We start from the raw sequence: 25306 nt of genomic DNA on the forward strand, positions 1-25306 counted from the left end.
TAAGGAGATGTTGGGAGCTGTTATTACCAGGCATCATCAGATTGTAGACTATATAGGAACCGCAGTACTGATTAGACAAAGTCCATATCATGAATGAACATTTACACCTAGGTACATTCTAATTGACATCTTCTATGGTTGGAGTCGTTCTCATCCCTTTTGTCTCCCATCTGGTCCAGGTGCCATGATTACTTTTCACATGCACAGATTGTGTCTACAGATTTTCCTCTTCTCCAGCCTTCTGCTGCACATTCCAACAAGAGATTGTCAAGGTTTGGGTTCAGGTCTGCAATCACTACATGACTGCAGATTTGTGAATTCTCCCAGTGCACACTCTGTCCGGATTGTCGGATGCTGGGAGCGGAGCAGACGGTCATGTGATGGCAAATTTGTGATTTTCATACTTATGGAAAAATTCTGGCTAAACCTGTCTGGCCTCGCTCAATTCACTACTTACTGCAAAGTCAAAGGTTTACATACATTTCAGTAGTATTTGGTACCATTGCCCTTAAACTGAATGACTTGGGTCAAACGTTTGGGATCTCCTTCCACAAGCTCATAAGTTTGGTCGGAATTTGGGCTCATTCCTCCTGACAAAACTTGTGTAACTGATCCAGGTTTGTAGGTCGTTTTGCTCTCGCCTGCATTTTCAGATTTCTCATAAATTTTCAATAGGATTGAGATCAGGGCTTTGTGATGGTCACTCCAAAACATTGACTTTGTTATCCTTAAGCCACTTTGTTACCATTTCGTCAGTATACTTCAGGTCATTGTCCATTTGGAAGACCCATTTCCGCCCAAGCTTTAATTTCCTGGCTGATGTCTTGAGATGTTGCTTCAGTATTGCCAGTATTTGGAGTAATGGCTTCTTCCTGGCAGAGTGGCCTTTCAACCCATGTTAGTACAGTACTCGTTTCACTGTGGATATTGACACAATCTTACCAGCCTCCGCCATCATCTTCACAAGGTCTTTTGCTTTTGTCTTTGGGTTGATATGCACCTGTCGGACCAAAGCACGTTCTTCTCTGGGACACAGAACCCGTCTCCTTCCTGAGCGGCGGGGCTTGCAACCTATGATGACATCAGCGTCGCCATGGCAACCATTGACATCATAATGAGGGGCGGGGATTGATACACACTTTTTCCCCATTTTGTAGATAGGGGCAAAATTGTTTGGTGAATTGGAACGCGCGGGGTTAAAATTTCGCCTCACAACAAAGCCTAGGACACTCTCGGGGTCCAGATGTGTGACTGTGCCAAATTTTGTGGCTGTAGCTGCGACGGTGCGGATGCCAATCCCGGACGGACACACGGACACACACACACACACACACACACACACACACACACACACACACACACACACTTGAGCTTTATATATTAGATTATGGTTATCCTAACTGACCTAAAACAGGAAAGGTATATTCTGATTTGATGTCAGATATTGAGAAAAACATGCACATGTGTCTTTTTATTTAGTGTTTGTAAACTTCTGGTTTCAACAGTATGCCATAGCTACCCTGCATGCGCTAATCGGGAATATAAACAAAGGTGGTCTTCATGACACATCTAAGGCTTGTGGGGAAGGGCCAGATTAAAATATACAAAAAATAACTATTTTCCGCCAATGTGGATGTAAATAATTTTACCCTTTTGCTTTCTTTCCTGTTCAGTGCCAATTGCAGTAATTACCTATTCTTGTAAATGGACAGATTGGTTTAATGTTGACCATCCAACTGAAGACTCAAATGGTGAAGACTGGGAGACACTGGGAAACATCACAGCCCAAGGATTTAATGTGTGCCAAATACCTAGAGACATTCACTGCCGCTCTGTCCGATTTCCATATATCCCCTTTAGAGAACTTCAGTACAACACGACGTGTGATAAGAGCACGGGGCTGACCTGCCTCAATAAGGACAATAACGTCTCCTGTATAGACTTTGAGGTGCAATTCCTTTGTTGTGACAGTGACCGAGATGTAGAACATTCAACCATGGAGATGCCGCCTGTGCCAACAGGTAATACATGTTAATAAGCATTGATTCTTAGCATTAGGAGGCCTCTCCCGCTTTAAATATAAATCCTTTAAGGTTAAGTCATACGGCAGTATAACTAATAGAAGGATTGCAATGCAGTGTTCGGACTGCCGGTTCAGAGATCCACAATGATCTTCTGGAGTGAGTTTGCTGCACTGAAAGTAAAGGGGCTGAATAATATTGCACGCCCCACTTTTCAGTTTTTGAATTTCCACAAAAATGTAAAATAACCAATAAGTTTCGTTGAACTTCACAATTGTGTCCCACTGGTTGTGGATTCTTCACCAAAAATTTACATTTGGTATCTTTAGGTTTGAAGCATGATATGTGGGAAAATGTTGAAAAGTTCCAGGGGGCCGAATACTTTCGCAAGGCACTGTAATTAATGGAATTTAACAAAAATGCCCCTAGACTAGGGAATGTTTTAGAGTAAAATATAAGTCACACTTATTCCTTCAAACCTTCGCTGCACTGGTGGTCTATGTCGGAACATCTCCCTGTCCTTCAGTCATTTGGCCACTGCAGCCAATCACTGGCCTCATCTTTCACATGCTATACATACATCACTACTGACGCCAGTGACGGATAGACAGGATATCATTACTGAAAATATTATTCTTACTTCCCAACTTTTTTCTGCATTTTGTGTAAAGTTCTGGAAAACCCTCTTAAACCTATATTTACTGATAAGTGTTGGGATTATTTGACTATTCGTACGCTGAACGCTTTTTTTTTTTTTTCTTTCAGGGAATCCAACCAGCTGTCCCACTGCCCAGTGTAATTGGAGCGACTGGTATAACACTCACTTAACCACTTCTGGCCCCGATGGTGGAGACTTTGAAAATGTTACAGCAATTCTTAATTTGGGTTATTCCATATGTTCTGCTCCACAAGCGGCAGAGTGTCGCCTAGTCAGGTTCCCCTACGTGCCTCTCAGCGAGTTGTACTCCACACAGGAGTGCAGTGCATCCCATGGACTTATGTGTCTCAACAAAAACCAAGAAACTGAGGACTGTCTGGATTATGAAGCCCGCTTCTTGTGCTGCACTTGTGATGTCACCAACAACATTAGTAGCGATAAATCAGAGATAAACCATAGCGGCTCCAGGAGGTCACGGTTCTAAACCTATTTGCAAACATCAAATAGGTGTTCTACGTAGGACCAGGCTGAGCTGTAATACCACCAAGAGCCCATGGACAAAAGGGGCACTGTATCTGAAAGAAGACAGCCTTATTTTCATTGGTTCTCACACACCTTTAATGAGAATCTCTCACCCTAATGACAGGTCTCTTAGTTAATACATGTATTCCCCACAAAATTAGAATTCTGGAGCATCTTTTCTTAGAACTCCACTTTGTGCTGTTCCTCTGTTATTCCACCTAGAAGTGTATGAATAAATTAAAGGGTGTGTTACCGGCTGGGGGTGTGTCCCTGCACTGTCCAATCACTGCTCACACTAAGCCAGATGGCGATCACAACACAACGGTCGGACCGGCTGGCGGCTCTCCCGTCCAGAGCATGACAGCATGTATTTCTATGCAACTGTCACGCTCGGGTTGGGAGAACCACCAGCCAGTCCGAGCATTGCGTTCTGATCCCGAGTTATACGGCCGGCTGACCCTTCCCTTAAAACGCTTACTGGTAAACACGTGTCTAGTCCCGAGACTCAGATCCTTTTGTACAGATAAAGTGATTCCTGCCATAGCGCTAACATTTACTCAAGAAAATTGGCTCATTAATGGCATTTAGGTTTTTAGCTTTTTTTTTTTTTTTTTTCATTAAAATGTATTAGATCCCTTTACTACTGATAAGGTTTAAACCTGTCACTATGAAAAGGCAATCTGATCTGCAGACATGTTATAGTGCAGGGGGGGGGGTGGAGCAGACTGATAAATAGTTTTGGGAGAAAGTTTCAAGTATAGCCTGTGATTTAAATGAGAGCCTGGGAACCAGTGGAGATTCAGCACAGGGACTGGGGACAGTGGGTAAAGCAAAGGTTTTTAACACAAAAAAACAATGAAATACGCCTGAGGACTGAGTTTTCGGGAACACTACTTTAAAAGAACAATTGTTTAGGTCCATACAAAAATGTAAGCAACACGGATGCAGTTAATGTAGAGTATAATCATTTATTACCTTGGACAGCTAATTAAAATGACAGACATTAAAAGCACAATGTGAATCCATTTACATGTGGAAAAGTAAGGTATTACATTATATATATATATATATATGTTACACACACATATATACAGTATATAGGCACCACAAATACACTTCGAAGTACAGTGTGGACTGCAGGCAGCATTGTGGATACCGGAGTCGCGGCCGTGACGCAGAGAACAGATCGACACAAGGGAAACCCGCAGACCATTCCTGTAACCAATGGCGGATCTTAATAGGGGCGGATGGGGCGGTCGCCCCGGGCCCAAGGTTTTTTGGGGGCCCAGGGGCAGGGGCAGGGGCGGGCTGGGCCGGGTGGCAGAGAGGCAAATGCCCCCCGGACCGCTCCCCCAGCACCTGTACAGGGCCGGCCGTGCCCTGTGCTGTGACGCCGCCGGCAGCAGACAGCCGCCCGCGTCACATTCTATGAGGCCGGGGCCGGGAGCTGTGCACGGTCGTCACCTTGACGGCTGCTCAGCTCCGGCTCACCCGGCTGTACTTCCGGGTCAGATGTCGGGCGTGCGCGATGACGTCATCGTGCACGCGCCGACATGTCCCGGGGGATGCTGAATGCAAAGGCGCTGCTGGGAAGCGAGCCGGCTGTGAGGTAAGTATGGGGAACTTTTTTTTATTTATAAAATGAATTAAATGGGGGAGGGGGTGAGTGGGGGCTGTACACAATGAAGGGGGGGTGACTGGGGCCTGTATATGATGATGGGGGGGTGAGTGGGGGCTGTACACAATGAAGGGGGGGGTGACTGGGGCCTGTATATGATGATGGGGGGGTGACTGGGGGCTGTATATGATGAAGGGGGGTGACTGGGGGCTGTACACAATGAAGGAGGGGTGACTGGGGCCTGTATATGATGACGGGGGGGTGACTGGGGCCTGTATATTTTGACGGGGGGGTGACTGGGGCCTGTATATTTTGACGGGGGGGTGACTGGGGCCTGTATATGATGAAGGGGGGTGACTGGGGGCTGTATATGATGAAGGGGGGGGTGACTGGGGGCTGTATATGATGAAGGGGAGGGTGACTGGGGGCTGTATATGATGAAGGGGAGTGACTGGGGCCTGTATATGATGAAGGGGGGTGACTGGGGGCTGTATATGATGAAGGGGGTTGAGTGGGGTTGTACAGGATGAAGGGGGGTGACTGGGGTTACACAGGATGAAGGGGGGATGAGTGGGGGCTTCACATGATGAAGGGCGGTGAGTGGGGCTGAACATGATGAAGTGGGGGGTAAGGGGGACTACACATGATGAATTAAGGGGTAAGTGGGACTGCACATGAAGTTGGGGGGTAAGGGGGACTGCACATGATGTGGGGGTAAAATTAACTGCACATGATGATGGGGGAGTGGGGCTGCACATGAAGTTGGGGGGGAAGGGGACTGCACATGATGAAATGGAAGGGGGGATAAGGGGCTGCAAATGATGAAGCGGCACTGCAGATGAAGGCCATGTGCACACGATGCAGATTTGCAGCGTTTCCGCAGCTGATTTTACCGCGCAGAAACGTTGCATATCCGCATTGTGATGTACAGTACCTTTAAAATGAATGAAAAAAAAAAAAAAAAAAAAAACGCTGTGCAGATGCTGCGGATTTTTCCGCACGGTTTTCCTGCGGTACAAAATCTGCAGCATGTTACTTCTTTTCTGCGGTTTTCTATCTCCCCTGTTACCAAATCCGCAGGGGGAAGACCGCAATGGAAAACCGCACAAAAAACGCATGAAAACCGCGTGAAAAATGGAAGAAATCCGCAGGAAAAATGCAGGTCATTTGACCTGCGGTTTTCTTCCATTCTGCACGGAAAAATCCGCAGGGCTCAAAACTCCGTCTGCACTCAGCTGAAGTGAGTGGGTGATAGGGGACTGCAATGGATGAAGTAAGGGGACTTCAAATTAAAGTGGGGACATTAAAGTAGATCCCCTATGGCCAGGATCACGTTGGGCGATTTTGTGCGTATTGGCCGTAGGCCTACAGCTTATGTGCAACGTCTTTTTAGGCCATGTCCACACGTGGTGGAATGGTGGCGGGTTTTCCGTATGGACCCGCAGCAAACCAAGTGCTGCGGTCCGTACGGCTGTCAATTCCCGCACGGGGACCGCAGCGCTCAGGTGGGAAGGGGGGTACAGGGGCCCAGGTTTTATGAACAGCCCCGGGCCCATAGTCCACTTAATCCGCCACTGCCTGTAACCACCGACCCACTGGGAGATGTCATTGTTCCAGGACTGTTCCTTATTGCACATATTAGGACAATGATGAGAGCAATTCTCTGACACTTCCACCAACTAGATGGACGTCAAATGGAGCAATATCTTTAAAATCGACAACATTCCTATGAATATATTCTTCCACAAAGTAATAAGGCAACAATAGGAAGCGATACTCACTTGCATAGAGAACGCGTCTCTCCCTTCTATGGATCCCTGAAACTATGAACCAGAATGGTCAAGAAAATGGTCTCCACAATGATTCATACCTACAAACCAGGGTCTGCTTTATTTCTCCTGCAACAGCGCCTCCCTGGTCAGTGGGTTGCGTTTGGGATTGCAGCTCTGAGCTAGTTAAGTAAACAGGATGAGGAGCGGCAATATTAGACACATGACATCAACGATAGCGGCACCATTTGGGGGTAAAAAAAACAAACAGCGAAACCTATCAATCTCAATATAACCATTTAAAAGGCTTTTCCACATTGGCACATCTATCCACATGCGGACCACCACTCAACTCACTGTCCATATAGGAGCACTAGAGATCTCATTAGGATGCCCCCTTCTTGAGATATGTGGGTGTTCCATGGTCAGATCCTCATTAACCCACCCAGAGAATCTGGATCCAAAAATAATCTCTCCGGCATTATTATAGGAAATGAATGGAGTGGTAGCACGGAGGAGCACCTACTGCCCCTTCTTGGAGGGTCCTAAAGGTCTGACCTATCGTGTGTCAGGTGATAACCTGTCAAAAAGGGAACAAACCATCTCTGGGCAAAAGACCCTCACCAAAACATTATATGGGGTCCCTATATGGCAATAATGGCTGTTTCTTCTCCTGCTGGTCCCGATACATGCCTACTAATTCTTTGTATAGAAGATGGAGCAGATCAGGACATCCCTTCTGTCCAAAGATTCAAAAGAAAAAACAGGCAAGATGGTATAAAAAGGATCAATAAGTGGGGAGACTCAATTTTACGATCATAGTCCTCATAATAAAACTCCCCTTACTTAGAGGACTACATTTTCAATTTTATCCCACATTGGACCTAAAGGGGATGTAAAATAAAAAGAAAAAAGTCATGAATAAACAAATTCACAATTATTCAGCAGCAATTATGTTGTTCATAGTAGAACTTAAACCTTTTTTGGCTTTCAGTATGTTGTGCAATACAGAACCATATAGTGACCCCTCACAGCTCCACGGTGGGGTGCATCTGAGATGGAGCTTACGCTTAACACAAAAAAAAACAACTAAGCATTCAGCTTTGTAGAGGGAGGCTTATATTTATAATTTAAAGATATCCGTATCTCCCGTTCCAGCTCCATTCATCTCAGCCATGTTCCCTGACGGTCTTCGGACAGCCAATGTTGCAGGATGATTGGCTGCAGCCCTCACTATTGAGTCACACTGAAAGAAGGGGGGTTGGCTTAGGCAAGAGTGAACCAGTCCTCCTCCAGCTCTTTTCATACACATGACCGGTCACATACCAACACATGAAGCACACTACTCCTCTAAAGGTCTGTGCATGCAGGATTTTTTTTATAGATTTTTTCTGCACAAAAAAAAAAAATTAAATAAAATATACTGGTAAAAATCTTTCCATACTTCTCAAGCAGAAAACATGGGTTTTCCTAACTCTTAAACACTTGCCACAGTTTTGATGACTTTTTGTATCTTTTTTGCACTCTGGAAACAGAAAAAAAAAAAGTTTGCTACACCCATATTATAATTAAAAACGCATAAAAGAACAATGCTGGATAAAGACGTAAAAATAACGTAATCAAAACCACAACAGAAAACCCATGCCTTTTAGAAGGGGGATTATTTTTAGACAGAGAGAAAGCAAAATCTTGGTGAAACGATGCACGTGGACCCTAATCCTAGTTAAAAAGCCCCATCAAATCAATAACTACCTCCTGCCTATAGCTTAAAGGGAATATGTAACCCTTTTTTTGGTCTATGTGCTGCCGGCATCGACATCAGGGAGTTAGATTATACTCACCAGGGTCGGTCCGGTCTGATGGGTGTCGCCGTCCGGTCTGGTGCCTCCCATCTTCATACGATGCAGTCCTCTTCTTCCCTTCCTGTCGTGGCTCCGGCGCACTGCTCTGTCCTGTTGAGGGCAGAGTAGAATCCCGCAGTGCGCAGGCGCCGGGAGAGGTCCGACGCCTGTGCACTGCAGGACTCTACTCTGCCCTCAACAGGGCAGAGCAGTGCGCCAGAGCCACGACAGGAAGGGAAGAAGAGGATGGCATCGTATGAAGATGGGAGGCACCGGACCGCGACACCCATCAGACCAGACCGACCCCGGTGAGTATAATCTAACTCTTTTTTCTTATCTTTCAGGTTACATCGGGGGCTTATCTACAGCATTACAGAATGCTGTAGATAAGCCCCTGATGTTGATGCCGGCAGCGCATAGTCCAAAAAAAGGGTCACAGATTCCCTTTAAAACCCTCCTGCCACATGTGCCGTAAACTGTGCAGCCAAACATATAAATGATGGCACAGGTCTGAAAAGAAATGTTTGGGCTGGAGATCCACGTTCATCATGATCACCATTAGTCTAGAAGACCTCCTCAATCCTGATGAAGATGGACTCGGATTTCCACCATCCTTTGAGAGTGACACACAAATCATTATCTGGTATTAGATGATGCGTACAGCCCACTTGTTTTCTGGATGCAGACCTTTCTGGTAACTTGCAATGATCCAGTAGTCCACTGACTTAGTGATGAACAAGCGTGCCCAAATAAAATTATCTGAGCATGCTTGTGTGCTAGCAGGGCATCTTCGGCGTGGTCAAATAATATGTTCGAGTCCTCACAGCTGCATGTCTCGTGGCTGTCTCACAGGCAAACATATTATTAGAGCACGCCGAAGACACTCGGCTAGCACACAAGCATGCTGAGATAACCTTATTCCGGCATGTTCGCTCATCACTAATTATTAGCACTTATCAAAACTAATACTGTCCTAATGTATAAGATTGCTAGAGATCACTCACATCATAATATATTCGCTGTTCCCCTATTTTAAAGCGATTAATGTGCATCAAAATACACAGTCTTAAAGGGGAACTCTATATACACATTCCCTGGACAGGCCCATTTCTGCAAATAAGCAGAGGCCAAAAGAACCAAGCTACCATTAGTATATTCCCTGCCAGGCACCAGCAACACTGGAATAAAGTTTTGGATCCCATAAAGAAAAAGAGCAATAAATATGGTAATACCTAAGAAAATATGAACTTTGAGCTATTTTACAGCAATGTATATGCCTTACAGTATGGCACGCTGCCATCTCTAAAGACAGGAGAGGGATGGGCAAATCCTCCGTAAAAACATTGGCTTTAATTTTCTAAATTTTTCACAAAAATTAGCATTAACATTTACACTGCAGCCACAAAGACTGATTGTAGCTTTTCTGAGGTATGACAGCAAATGTAAAGCACAGTCACCACCGCTACCGCTTTTTATTTTTGGGATTATGCCGGGGTCACACATGCAAGTGTGATGCGAGAACCTTGCGCAAGTCTCTCAAAAAAATACCCAGCGCTGCCGCCGATACTCGGGACCGGAGTGTGCGGCTGCATGTATATCTATGCAGCTGCACACTCCAGTCCCGAGTGCCGGCGGCAGCGCCCGGTATTGATGCACGAGTTTCTCGCATCACACTCGCAAGTGCGACCCTGGCCTTAAGGGACTGTCAGCACAGAATGACTGATCAGACAGTGCAGCCGCTCGGTGCTCCATACCTACTTGTTTGCTCTCAATCTCTACCACCCCCTCTTTGATTGACAGCTCTGGCTTTATAGGGCCAAAAAGGGCGAGGATCGATGAAAACCAAGCGGGGGGGGTGTATATTAACGACTGGCCCCGCCATGAAGCACCAAGTGGTCGTATTTGGTCAGTCATTTTGCGCTGACAGTTCCCTTTAAGGCCTTTCTATTATCCATGTCAAGACAAATCTGCCAGAACTTGCAACAGACCTAAAACGAATATAACCAGTGCCTGACGGATGCATTAGGAGATAGACGCATTAGGCATAAGGGGCCATATTGCACACAACAAAAAAATATCGACATCAGCTTATTTTTTTTTTCTAAAAACTGATCAAAAAGCAATATTTAGAACTAAACAGTTGATGACCGATCCATAGGATGGGTCATCAATACGCAATCGGTGGTGTCCCACGTCTGGCACCCCTACAGATCAGCTGAAACACAAGAACTGATATATAGGGCAAAATCCACAGTACTATGTACCACCCTGTACATTGCTTATTGCCATCTGCCACCGGAGCAGATATCAGCTGATCGTTGGTGGAGCCAGGAGTCGAATCCCCACCGATCTCATACAAATGCCCATCTTACATATAAATCAGTAGTCGAGTCCTCAAACTCCTCTCTCTCTCTCTCTCTCTATGTATATAATTTTGATCATTTTAATCCTTAATCTATTATGTATCCTAAAGAGAAAACAAACATTACATTTAAGAAATACTGGATAGTCTACAAGGAACGGCACACAGTATATTTCTACAAGCAACTTTCAACTAGGAATTTAACCATGACTACCCAGGCAAGTTATAACTAAGCAGTCGGTCTTAAGGTCTCAATAAATATCCAATGAAAGATGGCTGAATCCTCCAATGAAGTAAGGGGACAAGAAGGATCCACCTAATGGAATATATCCAAAGCCATTGCTTTCATAGTAGATAGCCCCCGGCAGCAGCTTTTCTCCTTTCCACATTGAAACTACATGAATGCTCGGGCGAGCCGGGAGAGTTGTCAGCGGAATGTGAAATGTCTCAGGTGTTTGTCCCTGTTCACACACTCAGGATAAGATTAGAATTTCAGCAGGAATTCCACAAAGATAACACACCTACTTGATACTTGAAAAGGTGTAATGTAACCCAGGCCTGAGAGTCAAGATGGCTCCTTACAGGGAAGAAACACAGTAGTGATAACTACTGCACTTAAAAAGTGGGCTCCTCAAGAAGACAACCCAGCGATCAACTCTTAGGCTATGCGCTTCAGGTTGAGAGTGGAAAAGAACGGCTAGCCATGTAAATCCGTAGGCGTGCGGGGTCCCATCAAAGCTGTTTTCACAGAATAGCCCTCTGTTAATCATAGAAACCCCCATTTATGCCTTCTATAAAATCTAATAGGGCACAGTGACCAGGCGGTTTATTACAAGCAATGGAAGAAGCTGGGGTCATAAAACTTAAGAGGTTTTCCCATCAAAATTGAATAAAATAAAAAAAAAAAAAAAAAAAAAAAAAAAAGAGTGGCCATACCTGAAAATAAATGTCTAGAAGGGGCAGCTGACTTCCATACAAATTCAACTGTCAGCACTCCACACTCCTACAGCAGCTATGCCAGCAGCTTTAATGTGTCTATGGCGAGTGTCGCTCCACAAACTTCAGATTTATTGCAAAAAAGGAAAGAAAATGTTGGAAAAAAAAAAGAAAAGAAAAGCAATTAAGCTTTCGTTTCTATGGCAGGTATCGGGCTTGTGTGAAGAGTGTCAGCTCAAAATGACTGTTTAAACCAAGCAAAGGAGCTTGGTGCACCCTTGGTGTGGCCAGAGTTCAGCGAACTTCCCCCCCTCTACTTGTTTTCCATCTATCTCCTCTTTGACTGACAGCTCTGGCTTCACAGGAGAAAGATAGCAGCAGAGATGGATGGAAAACATATACATGGCCAAGCAGAATCTAACGAGAGGACGGCTTTGCTCTGCCGCGACTGTACTCCGATCTTACATTTGGGTTTTGCATAGTTGTATTTTCAGCCTGTTGCATATACAGCAGTATGTGAGGCTCTCCTAGTAGCAGGAGAAATGATTGCGTGGTGGTTCGGTACCTTACCAAGTATTTGTAACGAGATCAGACCTAACATTGAATAAAACCCTTTACTTTAAGCATTTTAAATATATATTTTTTAAAGATTTTGTTTCTTATTCTCTTGAATGGTGGATACCGGGCAATGAGCCCCTGTGGCATATAGCCCCGCATGAGCCCATAGATCGGTACACACCACCTTCTGGCAGACTTTAGCCATATAATATTCAGTTTCACTAAAAACATAAAACAGATCACATTCTATGCCGGCCAACAATAGCCTGTACATCTAACCATTCATTCCCATTGTAAAACAATATCAGTAGAGTAAGCTGAAGAGCGGCCTGGAGTACACGCATTTCCATGAATAAGAGTACTGCAGGGCGAGCTATAATGTAAGGAAAGTCACAAATCTTGTAGTGGTGGAGAAGATTGATAGAGCACACAATGAACAGCCAAAACAACAACTCGTGAGTAGAGGAAAAAAGAAAAATAGGAACGGAGATTCCATCTTGGCAAGTCAGATAGGACACTGGCAGGGAAAGGGGAACCGCAGAGCGAGATTGTCACTAAGACTCTTCGGCCATCTGGAGTAGGGAGTTGACTGCTGCTTCTCTGTTGCCTCGATGTTCCTCGAGAACGGATTTAATGACTTCTTGGTCCATGCCTGGAAACATATCTTTGAGGGCTTTTAGGTCTTCTTCTCTTGTTTGGTGCTGTGGGTTCACAGCCGGCTGCGGTAGAGTCATTGGCATTCCTGGGTTGTAAACCGATGGCATACCTAGAAGGAAAAGAAAAAGAAGTCTCGGTTATTACTGCCCACGCTTCAGGCTCTTATTATATACATATAATACGTTAGATTCTGATCTGTGAATGATCAAAATAGGAACTTTTTCTCCATAGAAGTTTCTTTTCATAGGAAAATATTGCACAAAAATAGGATTCCTTATTAGCGGTGACAGTGCTCAAACGCCGAGCCAAAAGAACAAAGCGTCAACTTCAAACGGGGTCAGTCCTGGAGGCGGCTTTGTAGCAGTCACTGGCACTGCAGAGTCATTAGAGGGGAAATTAATTCTCTGGCTTAGAAAAAAAATAATAAAATAAGATAAAAAGATATCAAGGAAGAAAAACTAGAACAGTCTGACAAATGGAAAAGTAAGAGGGGACAGAGGACGTTTCGCATGTTCAGATATTCCTTGTGAAATACTAGTTTATAGAGTCCCTGTAACTCCGAAAATGTCGTCCAATCCGCTGGCACCATGACATACAGCAGTGGAGCGGAGCAGCTTTGTGAGAGAAGATTCAGTAGAAGGCTGGAGTCACATTAGCGAATCACATAAGATGCAATCTGCTAATGACACGGGCTCCTGCTCTGCTGCGAGCGTGATCCGAGTGTCAGTGCTCAGGTGTGGAGGAGACAGAGGAAGTAGTTTCTCCATCTCCTCTGCTGCTGGCGTCAGCAGGAATAGCACGGCACTCAGGTGATATCCGAGTGCAGTGCAATGTTTCACACGCACTCAGACTTATATGGGTGCGAGCCATCAGAATTTGGCACGCAATCGCAGCGTGCTGCTTTTTTTTCTGTCTGATTGCAATCAGATAGAAGCAGAGGAGAAAAAAAAAAAAAAAAAACCCACACCATTGCACAAACGCAATCAGATTTTTAAAGCGGATTGCATTCGTCCGGCTTATTCACAAGTGGAAGCGAGCCGTAACCGGGATTTAATCAAATTAATTGCCGCTCTGTGATTTTGTGTCCAGTGGGCAGTCTGACCAGTGACTGATATTTTTCTTTGCAGACGTATGCTTACAGAGATAGCTGTCAAGTCACTGATCGGACCGCCCAAGGGACACAAAAAAGTCAGGAAGAGCTAGATATCAATCTACTCCACTCCCTCTGCTCTATAACATGGTGTCTGCAATTTGGACGGTATTTTTGGTGACAGGTTCCCTTTAAGTAGAAACTTTTTTTTTTTAAACTAAAAAGTCATTATAAGTTATTCCCAATTTTGATTTTCAGGGCAGAGACTGCAAGAACTGCTTTTAGATTCCAGCCACCAGAGGGGAAACTAAAAAATAAACAAACAGCCAAGGGCAGCTACAATACAAATCAAAAACATAAACACCAAATTTAAAAGTAGCACACAAATAACTGCTTGTAATGTGTACATTGCATATTTTTCTTAAAGGCTACCTTCACTGCCCCAATGCAAAATAAGTGAAGACCCCCTATGCAATGTAAAATATATAACCCAATAGTGCATCAATAAAAAAAAATGGCAGCTCAGCGAGCAAAAAAAAAAAAAAACCCTCGTACAGCTACATGAATGAAAAACAAAACAAAAACTACACACAACCCCATTTATAAGCCAATAGTCAAATAAAGAGGCCATTACTGATTTGTAGCTAAGGGCTGTACCAGCCTACTTGCCCCCAACTGCCTGTGATAGATAGAATGGAAGTACAAAGGGTGAGCTGAACACTTTTTTTTTTTTTATCTTGCACCACAAAATGACCCATTGTTTAAAGAGTAACAATGCTTTTTTGAACAATAGGTTGACAATGGAGGTCTCCATCGCTATTGCCTGCAGATCAGTAGGGGTTCCAGGTCCCAAAACCAACACCAATTGGTTAAAAAGACCCCTGAGGAGAGCACAGGTCAGGAAACCACAATTGGTGCATAAGCACACAAAAGAATGGACTCAATGGAAAAATTACACAGATTTGTGCATTTCTTCAGGGTCTCTGGACCCTCCCCAACTGGCAGGCAATAGGAAACTAAAGGGACAAAAATACAAAAACATACATATTTATTCAGCAAGTCCCCCTCAGTTGCCTTGCCTTTTATTTTTGCAATCATACGGTCACTAGGCCTGATACTAAACTCGCACTCTCCGTTGTGTACAGAAGACGCAGCTGAAGTTTTCACTATAAAAGACATCGTATACAATATACTGTAGATATGAATGGTGGATCCTGTCTTGATACATGGTCACAGCTCACCTCCTCCCACTCTCTGCAAGTCTCGATTGCCCAGATCAGAGCCTATTTCTACGGGTTGCTCCAAAGAACAGGTGGTGTGAGTTGCCATTAATGCTCATTACCATAAAGAAGAAACACTGCCTATGAAGTTGGATCCACGGGGTATGTGTTGTGATGAGACTTTCTCTGTGGATTAGAATTACTCTGCTACAATTCTGTGCATTTTACAGCAAAACAAGCAAACGCCGCTGTGTGGATGATGGAAATTGATCATTGAGGAGCTATACAACCCAGAGACAAGGAACCAAATCCTCGGTGTGTGTGTGCGCCATAGAGATGGAAATAAGCACCCAGAGACCATGCTAATGTACGATAGGAAATACAGTCAGAATATACATGATAAGACAGGATGACACCACCATGTTCAAGTCTTTGTCTTTGGATATTCAGCTAAACTAGAGGCTTCAGCAGAAGGAAAAGACCACCATCTGCAGACATCAGTTTTAGGAGGTCTCGAACCCTTGTTGGTACAGAGCAAGGTAGGAGTTGGCTCGGTGAGAGGCTGATCTGTGCTTCCCCAAAGGAGAACGTTTACTCCATATTGTTCGGTAACAGCCCTGTCACCCAGTATCCTACTCTACAGCGACAAGGAACCCCGAAATAGCAGTCAGCAGATGATTTGGGGGGGCATTTCCTTCTGGAGAGGACTCTGGTTTGGATCATGTCATATAACAAGGCTCATTAGAAGGATGGCAATGTAATGACGGGGTTACTCTGCAAGCCAGAAATACCTGTATGCCGACAATGAGCACATGGTGACTGGATATGCTGGCCGGTGCACCCAGAAGGCAGAAACAGATCACCACCATCAGTGCAAAATCTTTACTTCAACAGTAACAAAGTTGTGTCTTCAATAAAGTTGCTAAGCCAACAGGCAGGTAAGGGACCATCCGAAAACAGCTAAAGGGAAGCCCACCATCTCATTTAGCAGAAGCGGCCTCAGAGAGAAAAGGTTGGAAGGGCCATGGACACCTTTGGGGCAATTTACTGAAATGCAATTAGGTTTTAATTAGAATCAGCCAAAACTCCTATTTCTTGCAACAGAAGCCATGTTGTAGAATGGAATTTGCTAGCAAATTGGTCAGACAGGCTTCCAGTTCAGCTCTCCTAACAATCCCATTCATCCCCCCATCCTTATATAACAGGTACCGAAGGGGAGAGGGAAAAAAAAAAAAAAAAAAAAAAAAAAAAAAAAATCTTGCTAGCCACTCCTAAGAATAGCCTAAAAGAAGAAGGAAGGGACACCAGAACATATCAGACCGGATTAATAATTTTATTATAAATTTAATAAAAACAGAATAAATGCAAATGAAAAAGGGCTGATAATTAAAAGGGCAGCAACACCATTGTACCACATCCAAGCAGCGTCATAGTATATGTGATGTAGGCATATAATAATCCATTTAGGCTGTGTTCACACACACAGCGTTTTTTTTTTTTTTTTCGCATTTTTCCCGTGGATTTACCATAAAAATCCACTCAAAAAACGCTTAAAAGAAGCATCCCATTCATTTTAGTGCATTTTGAACTTTTTGTGCATATTGATGCTCTTTTTTCCGTGAAAAAAACGCTTTGCGGTAAAAAAACGCAGCATGCTCATTAATTTCAAGGAAAATTCCACATTTGTTATTGTGCAGCAATAGGAAACACGAGATTCCCTTTAAGAATTCCATTTGGCCATTTTCTGAAGTAACGCATGACATACGTTAAATTTAATTTTAATAAAGCCACGATTGCTCTCTGCCACAATGTAAAAAAAAGTCGCAATTTGAAAAGACAAAAAATCGTCAAGTGTTCTGTTTATTGTTGGGCAATCCAAAAAACGCAACGCCGTGGTCAGATTACATAACCTTTATCAAACAGATTGCTAATCAGAATGTGTAAGAGGAACGCCTCTCACCAGGGCAGTCATACCGCCACTCACTGCGCGGCTCGTTAACTCTGATTAGCTCCTGCTTGAGAAAGGTCATGTAATCTCACCACAGAGTCATGGTTTCTGGATACTCTAGCAATAAAAACAGAACAAGTATATAAAACGGCAGAGTTCTGTTTACTATGGGATAAGGTAGAGAACCCTACGTGGACATCTTGCGCTGGGACGAGTGTGCAACGTTCACTTTTCTTCACGATATGTGAAATGGTCATTTAATTGGATTCATCCTCCACCCCCTTCCCCATCTCCAACTACAAAACATGCCAAAAAATCCAATATGGAAAAGACAACCCTACAGATATCTACCATTAGTTGGCTTCTTTAAAAATGGTAGTTTGTGCCATGTAAATCAGCTTTTACTTCCGTTTGACAAGCTCTATTTAGGCCCAGCTTATACTCTTGGAGAACATACTTGTGTGCCACAACCTGCAGCATATACATATTAAATCATCAATACCTCACCTGCGATGGGTACGTAGCCAACACCTTGCTGGAACACTGTAGGCATTAAAACCACAGGCTGAGGCTGCATCATTGCTGCGGGCAGAGACTACAAGAGAAGTCAACAATGAGGTTAGGCAACAAAATACAGGGTTTTGTGGGCTTCAGTGAAATTTCAGCTGTCACTGACCACTGAGTGGAGACCACACAGATGAGAATCTAGTCTGTAGGTGACCTGCAGTATGTGCATTGCATACAGGTGGACACAGGACCATTGCTCAACCTGGCAAAAGCAAGAGATCCTCACAGTACACATAATGCACGCCGTCTGGATTCTCTAGCTACAGAGACTGCAGAAATGTACCTGAAGCCCGGAAAACTTATTTAAGACTGTATTCATCCCATTTTGTAGCATGGTTGCATAAAAATGCAGGAATGTGTTATTTTAAAGTGAGTAGCAAATTGATGGGAAGTGTGCTACAAACTACAATACAATGTAAGTAAAATGGGGATTTAAAGGGACTATCATGTCAGCACAAAAAGACTGTTCAAACCAAGTACGGTCGCTTGGTGATTCACCACAGAGAAACATTTAAATGCATCTTTCCATCAGCTTGTTTTCCTCCAGCTTTCAGACAGAGATGTGGCCTCCGTTACCATTCAGTACATAGCGGGTGGCGGCTATGAGCACATCTCGGCACTGACTGACAGCCGGCTGTGTAGCGCATCAGTGCTGAGCTGGCTGTCTGTCAATGCCAGGAAGTGGATACAGCCGCCAATCACTATGCATGGAGCGGTGACTGAAGACGTGTATTGGGATGGCTGCCGGGAGCAATAAAAAGCTCATTTCCTCCCAGTAGTGGCAAGGACAGTGCGGCGGCTGCACAGCTTTGCTTTTATCCTGCAGAATAGCCCCATATATGCAAATTAAAAGCATTTGGAAACTAGACAGGTTCCCATTAATCTGCAACTAACTTAATGTGAGAGCTGGGAAATAAACTGCAAAGCCAGGGCCACTGCTTATTAGGCCTCTATGACTCTGTAGTATTGGCTTCAGTTTTAATAGGATCATTAGTAGATCTTTTAGGCCAATATGAGGTCCATTAGACTTTTCAGTGTAAAGAGCAAAAACACTTCTATAAAATGAGATTGGTGCAAAATAGTGGAGCAGTGGCCCAGGAAGCCAAATTTGGTACATCTCCCCCAAAATCTCCAATCCATGGTAGCTAGTTTACCCCCACGTCCATCATCTGTGCTATAATAACCCTCAATGCCCATAAATGCTGCCTTTTCTCCACTATGCAGACATAACCGCTATGCCTCAAGGAAACGTTAAATAGATTATGAGGTACCGTCCTGTAAGTGGTAGGTGTATGGACAAAGTCCTTCAGCTGTCCTAGGTCTATGTCCCTACAAGAACAGTCTCTCCAAACGTCCCAGGCCCGATCACCACCACTCCTACTATGTGCGGAATAAGCAGTGCTCTCACCGTGTAGGACATCACCAGGTTAATCATGCCTTCCTTGTCATCTCCTTGTCTTCCACTCAAACTAAACCATTCATCCACCACCTTGCCCTCCTTCAGAGTTTCTGGGATGGCAATATGTGTCCAAGCAATGCGGTCATCCATGGAGAAGGCTCTCTGTGGAGACGTAAGGATAAGTGAAGTATAGAGTTCATTAAAAGGGAAAATAACCACGGACATATGAGAATAACACAGGTGGAGTTTGTGAGTGCGCCATCTTGTGGGTCTGAACTTCTTACCCTTAGTCCATATGTGACCAAAACTTTGTGTTACTTGAGGACTTTTAGTGAATCGCACTCACATACTATAAGGCTATGTGCGCACTTGATGCGTTTTCCGTGCGGTTTTTTTCAGCGCGTAAATGGTCCAGAACTGCAATGGAATCCTTATGCAAGCTTATTCAATAGCAATCCTGAAGTGTTGTGCACATAACCAGTAAATTTCCGCACGTATCTGCAGTGCGCTTTTTTCTGCAGCATGTCAGTGCTTTTTGCGTTTTTGACTCATTGATTGCACAGGAAAAAAAAAAAAAATGCATAAAAAAGCACCAAAAACACAGTGCATTTCTCTGCTGCCAAGAGATGCAAAAAGCCAGAAACATTGCAGAAATTTCTCCAAGCAAAAAAGCAACGTGCCCACATAGCCTTAAGGTGTTAAATATGAGCTTGCTGCAGCTTTGTGGTGTGAAATCAGGTGCAATCCAAGCACGCTTGAACCATGCTGTACACAAACGTCAGGGATCTCAGTAACTGAAGTGCCAAACCATCGATACATGCCCCGATTTATTAGAGATTACACTAGAATTCTGGTATAAATCGCTTTGAAGAGTTACAACATTTTTAGGCAAACATTATTACACAAGTTTTACAAAAAAAAAAAAAAAAAAGAATTGGGATGTGATGCCACACTCCTCTAATTCATGACAAGCTGCAGCATCTTTTATACCTGAAGTATTACTCCTGTCCCCGACTAGCGTAAGAATTGTGGGGAGGCACACGCCACTTGTCAGACGCTCCTGACTCAGTACGGGCGTGTGCCCTTAATGAATCAGGAGCATCTCTGGCCCCACCACTGTCCCCTCAGTACTGGCATTTTTCACTCTGGTCTTGATGACATGGAGGTTAGACCAATTTCCAATATGCAGGTCAAGTCTCAGGCTCATTTCCCCACTACATGATCACAATCACCATGGCCATGTGTGAATGACTAAATATCACGCCAATTGATGGAAACAGGTCCTCCATTCCCTAAATTGGCAACTGGGTGGTGTTGATGGGTAGTGTATAGTGAGGAGCGAACGTGCTCGGAAAAGGTGTTATCTGAGCATGCTCATGTGCTAACAGACTGTCTTCAGCGTACTCGAAAGATATGTTTGAGCCCCCACGGCTGCATGTCTTGTGGCTGTTAGACAGCTGGAACACATGCAGGGATTGCCTGTTTGTTAGACAATCCTTGCATGTGTTGCGGATGTCTAAGCACAAGACATGCAGTGGCTCGAACATTTTTTGAGCATGCTGAAGACACCCGCTTAGCACCCGAGCATGCTCAGATAACACCTTATCCCAGCAAGTTCCCTCATCACTAGTAGTTTGATCCATATATGCTCCGAGGCACTGCACTACAGCAGATGGCCAGTTTTTGGCATATCCCACCTCATAGACACATTCTATGCATAAAATTAATGAAAAATATGGCACAGCTTACAGAGAAGTGCAGCTGACTTTTTGGCCATGCAATCAACACTTAGAAGGGGAATAAAGTGAATGCAAAATCTCCCAATGGGCCCTCTCCATGCAGGTCTCATACTATATTAAAGGGGGTGTATGCTAGGGAAAGCGGTCATGTAACAGAATTGTGCTGCCCATGATGTTGGTACAATGACTGAAGGCGTTTTACTGCATACTAACCTCATCAAATATTTCCAGGTAGAAAGAGTCCACTCCTGGCGGGATGGTGCATTGGATCACTTTGTTCCAGCGAGGGTTCTTGGCTCCGTTATGTGCAGTGGGGGTCTCATACACGGCGTACCCCAAACGTATCCTGCAGTAAGGGTCCATTCGGGTCATGCCATAATTCTTTGCCAGCTTGGCCTAGGAAGAAAACGTGAACAGATAAACTACAAATACATTATACGTATATACAGTATATCTGTACCTAATGAATTGTGTCATGGAACCGGATTCATCAACTTGAGCAAATTGCTGGAAGAACCTGACGGACCCCCGCAGGTTTTCTCCGATACAACTGGCGACCACCTCCCAGTACTGTAATGCGGTTTCCAAAATGATGCACAACAAACATGCTAACATACCTGCACCACCGTCACGCTGAGTCTGCCCATGGTGCCCATCGCTCCAGTGTATTGCAGCTGTTGTGCCGCCTGGGCGTCTAATTGGATCTGCTGCTGTTGCTGGGTGGGAGTGATGCGCAGGAAGTCTTGGGGTAGTTCCCCGATGAACACCTGCAATGACAAGGATAAAGCTTTATAGGTGCAGGTTTATTAAGCACGTGGCATGATTTTCACCAGAGACGGCCCTTTTCAGAATGGGACGATCAGTCAGGGATTGAATCGCTGCATCTTACATGGTGGCCATTCAGATTTTAACCACTGCTGTAAGACAAGAAAGGCTCGAGTCTGCCAGAATGTTCTGGCCCATACGTGGAGACCCCCAGAGAGGACATATAGGGTTGTCTTCTTGATACCCCTTTTGTCAGTGCTCTGGACAATGCATGTGCCGTGTTAGATGCCCCAGACAGGAGACCACCAATGGCTCTGAATTTAGGATTATCTAGCTGATCGCAGCATCTTCATGTAAAAATCCCAGGTTCCTGATACAAGTCCTTTAACTCAGTGTTACCGGAATCAAACTCCTTTTATTTTCTAGAGTCGTTATTAAGACGTTAAAAGGCAAGCACAGCACGTCGTCAGCCCCACCCTGCTTCTCATTGGGTGCGTCACAGCGAGCCTTAGGAGGAGCGCTCCGAACAGTCATACCCGAGACCGGAACCAGGAGTGCTGGGGGCGAAATGACACCAATCCTGAGCGAGTCGCTCTAGTGCCATCATGGGAGTGCTCACAAGTCAGCACAAGATGACCAGCGACAGCAACACCCAGCATGTGACGTGACAAAACCATTACAGAGATACTGAGTGCCAGATCCTCAGTGACAGGTGCTGGCTGCGATAAATGTAAAGATACCCGAGGCGGCCACTAGAGGGCGCTCACCCAACTACGAGCAATAGCAGATCTGGATTTCACTAGGATCTGCGATCACATCTTCCACCAGTGTCACCGGACACAGAAGCTAGGAATATGCATGAACTGAAAGTTATGTACAAGCAATGTAGTTCTGTATCTGGCAATGTTATGGTCACAGACTCAATCGACTCACATGTACCATCCTGAGGCCATCAGAGTGGTCGCTACAACACAAGACAGACTGCAAGCAAAAACACCAGTCACAGTGAAGCACAAGTACTCTATAAAATGGGTGGTTTGATTTTTCAGCAAGTATTGGGGCTTGTTCACATGCTATGATTTGTCACTTTTTTTTTTTTTTAAGGGTTAAAACGCTGCATTTTAGGCTGTGTGCCCACGATGCAATTTTTAAGCGTTTTTGCAGCAATTTTCGGCGCGAAAACGTTTAAAAATCGTGTACAGAACGCCCCCCATGCATTCCTATGGCATTCCGCACATTCTGTGCTAATGCTGCACTTTTTTCCGCGGCGGAATCGCATCGCGGAAAAAAAAATCGCAGCATGCTCATTCTTTTGTGCGGAATCGCAAAGAATTGCCGCGATTCCGCACCCATAGGAATGCATGAGAATCGCTTACTTCCCGCATGTGGCTATGCCCATCATGCGGGAAGTTAAGCGTCTCATGTGCGGTTGGTACCCACGGTGTGGAGGAGAGGAGACTGTCCTCCAGGCCCTGGGTACCATAGCCCTGTAAAAAAAAAAAAAAAAAAAAAAAAAGAAGAATAGAAAAAAAAATCGGGGTATATTTACCTTCCGACGTCCCGCGCTGCATTCCCGGCCTAAGCGGTCCCAGTAATGCCTTGCGGCAAGGTCCTGTGATGACGCGGTCTCGCGAGATCGCTATAGTAATGCGAGACCAACATCATCACAGGTCTCGCAAGGCATTACTGGGAACGCTGTGGCCCGGGATGGCAGCGCGGGACGCCGGAAGGTAAATATACCCCGATGTTTTATTTTTTTTTATCATTTTTAACATTTTATCTTTTACTATTGATGCCGCATAGGCAGCCTCAATAGTAAAAAGCTGGTCACACTTGTCAAACACTATGTTTGATGAGTGTGACCAACCTGTCAATCACTTTCCAAGCGATGCTTCAAATCGCTTGGAAAGTGCTTGAGAAAATCGCGGCAAAATCGCGAACAGAATCGCGGTAAAATCGCGCGGAAAAAAAACCGCGCGATTTCTGGGAAGGAGTCCGGTTTTTAGTGTGCGCTTTAAAACGCTACGTGGGCCCATAGCCTTACTGTACCAGTAAAGTGAATGAGATTTCTGAACTCCTGCACAAAATTAATTATATATATATATATATATATATATATATATATATATATATATATATATATATATATATATATATATATATATAGTTCTCCGATGTGAGTCAATGACTCTTGCACAGTTAGACGCAATTCAGACAGACATGAATGACCAAAACCCAGAGTTACCACCAGATGTCACTCTCCTCCTGTGACAAGTAGACGTTACACCTGTAAGCGCTCATTCAGAAGAGTAATGAGTAGAGTTAAGCGAAACGGGTCGGTCAAATTCATAAGTCAGCGACTTTCGCTGAAGTCGAGTTTCAAGAAACGAAACCCAACCATAGCGTGAGGTCAGCCACAAGGTTGGCAACCAGAGCGCCAAAGTCGCGTTTCAAATGATGCTTCCAGCGCCCCTTTTCAGCCAATGATGGAGGACACACACTGGGCAACGCGATGACATAGGCAGCGGTCACCACCATCTTTGAGAAGGGCATGCAAGTGACTGGCTTGCTTTGTGTGGCGTCACAGGGGCTATAAAAGGGCGTGCACGCCGACCGCCATCTTACTTCTGCCAATCTTAGCATTAGGGAGAGGTTGCTGGCTGCCGATTCTGAATAAGGGAGAATGTTAGGCAGGGAAGAAGAACAAAAAAAAACTGCTTCTGCTGGTAGCGATTTCCACTGTATAACACACCAGTTAGTGTGCAGTGCAATGGGAGGCTCTATTTTGGTGCATCAGCTCTGTTGGTTATTAGGCTGCCTTATAAGGCTCCCTGATAGCTGCATTGCTGTTTGCACACTGCTGTGCAAACTGCTTTTTTAAAAGCAAAAATACTTTTCTTCCTCTTTTCTGCACAGTTATCAAGCGTTCATTTTTCCACCCTTTTGTGTGCAGCAGTCCTGCTTATTAGGCTGCCTGCTGCCACACTTGGACTGAGAGCATTATTGTCAGCCTCCTAAAATCTCTAGGGAGACTCAAATTCTCCCCAATACTATATACACCTTGTACTTTGTCATACACCATCCAATTTCTGCCTGTTATATTAAGGTGTAATCTACACTGGGCCTGAGATAATAGTTCAGTGTCCTCAAGTCTGTAGGGAGCTTCCAATTCTCCCCAATACTATATACACCTTGTACCTTGTTTTACAGTACCATATAGCTGGTGGTACTTTGGGTACATTTTTCCAAAAATGAGGAAGTATGGTGGAAGACGCCATGGAAGTGGGCGGGGGTTGCCAGCTGGTAATAATGATGGTGCATCTGCTTGTAGTGGCAAAAGCACAATAGCACCTAAGGCAGGAGGTGTTGAGCCTGCGTCATCGTCTGACTCCACAAGGCCTCGAAGGCTCCCTTTTCTGGGAGTAGGTAAACCGTTTTTAAAGCCGGAGCTTCAGGAACAAGTTTTGGCTTACATTGCTAACACAGCCTCCAGCTCTCTCGCCTCCTCTTCTGAAGTTTCAAAAAATAAAAGCACTGAGTCGTCAGTGGAGGCTCCTGGTCAGGAACAACAGCTTTCCTTGTGTCCTTCACCCCTACCAAAAGTGAAGGATGCGGCAGGCCACACTACAGATTACT

General features: G+C 44.6%; 1 protein-coding gene across 2 annotated transcripts in view; it reads right to left on the reverse strand.

The window, feature by feature from the left end:
* Nucleotides 1–9759: 9759 nt before the first annotated feature.
* The window catches only part of TOLLIP (toll interacting protein), a 73149-nt gene continuing 57602 nt past the window's right edge, over nt 9760–25306 (reverse strand). For both annotated transcript variants that reach the window (XM_073574017.1, XM_073574018.1), the window contains exons 2-6: nt 21523–21672; nt 21119–21301; nt 19176–19328; nt 17708–17795; nt 9760–13051 (exon numbers count right to left, since the gene is read on the reverse strand). In XM_073574017.1, the coding sequence (XP_073430118.1) occupies nt 12840–13051; nt 17708–17795; nt 19176–19328; nt 21119–21301; nt 21523–21672 (786 nt within the window). In that variant the 3' untranslated portion in view covers nt 9760–12839. The remainder of the gene's footprint in view (nt 13052–17707; nt 17796–19175; nt 19329–21118; nt 21302–21522; nt 21673–25306) is intronic.

This window comes from Dendrobates tinctorius, unplaced genomic scaffold (assembly GCF_039654945.1).
Source record: "Dendrobates tinctorius isolate UK_male_01 unplaced genomic scaffold, ASM3965494v1 ptg000037l, whole genome shotgun sequence".
NCBI lineage: Eukaryota > Metazoa > Chordata > Amphibia > Anura > Dendrobatidae > Dendrobates > Dendrobates tinctorius.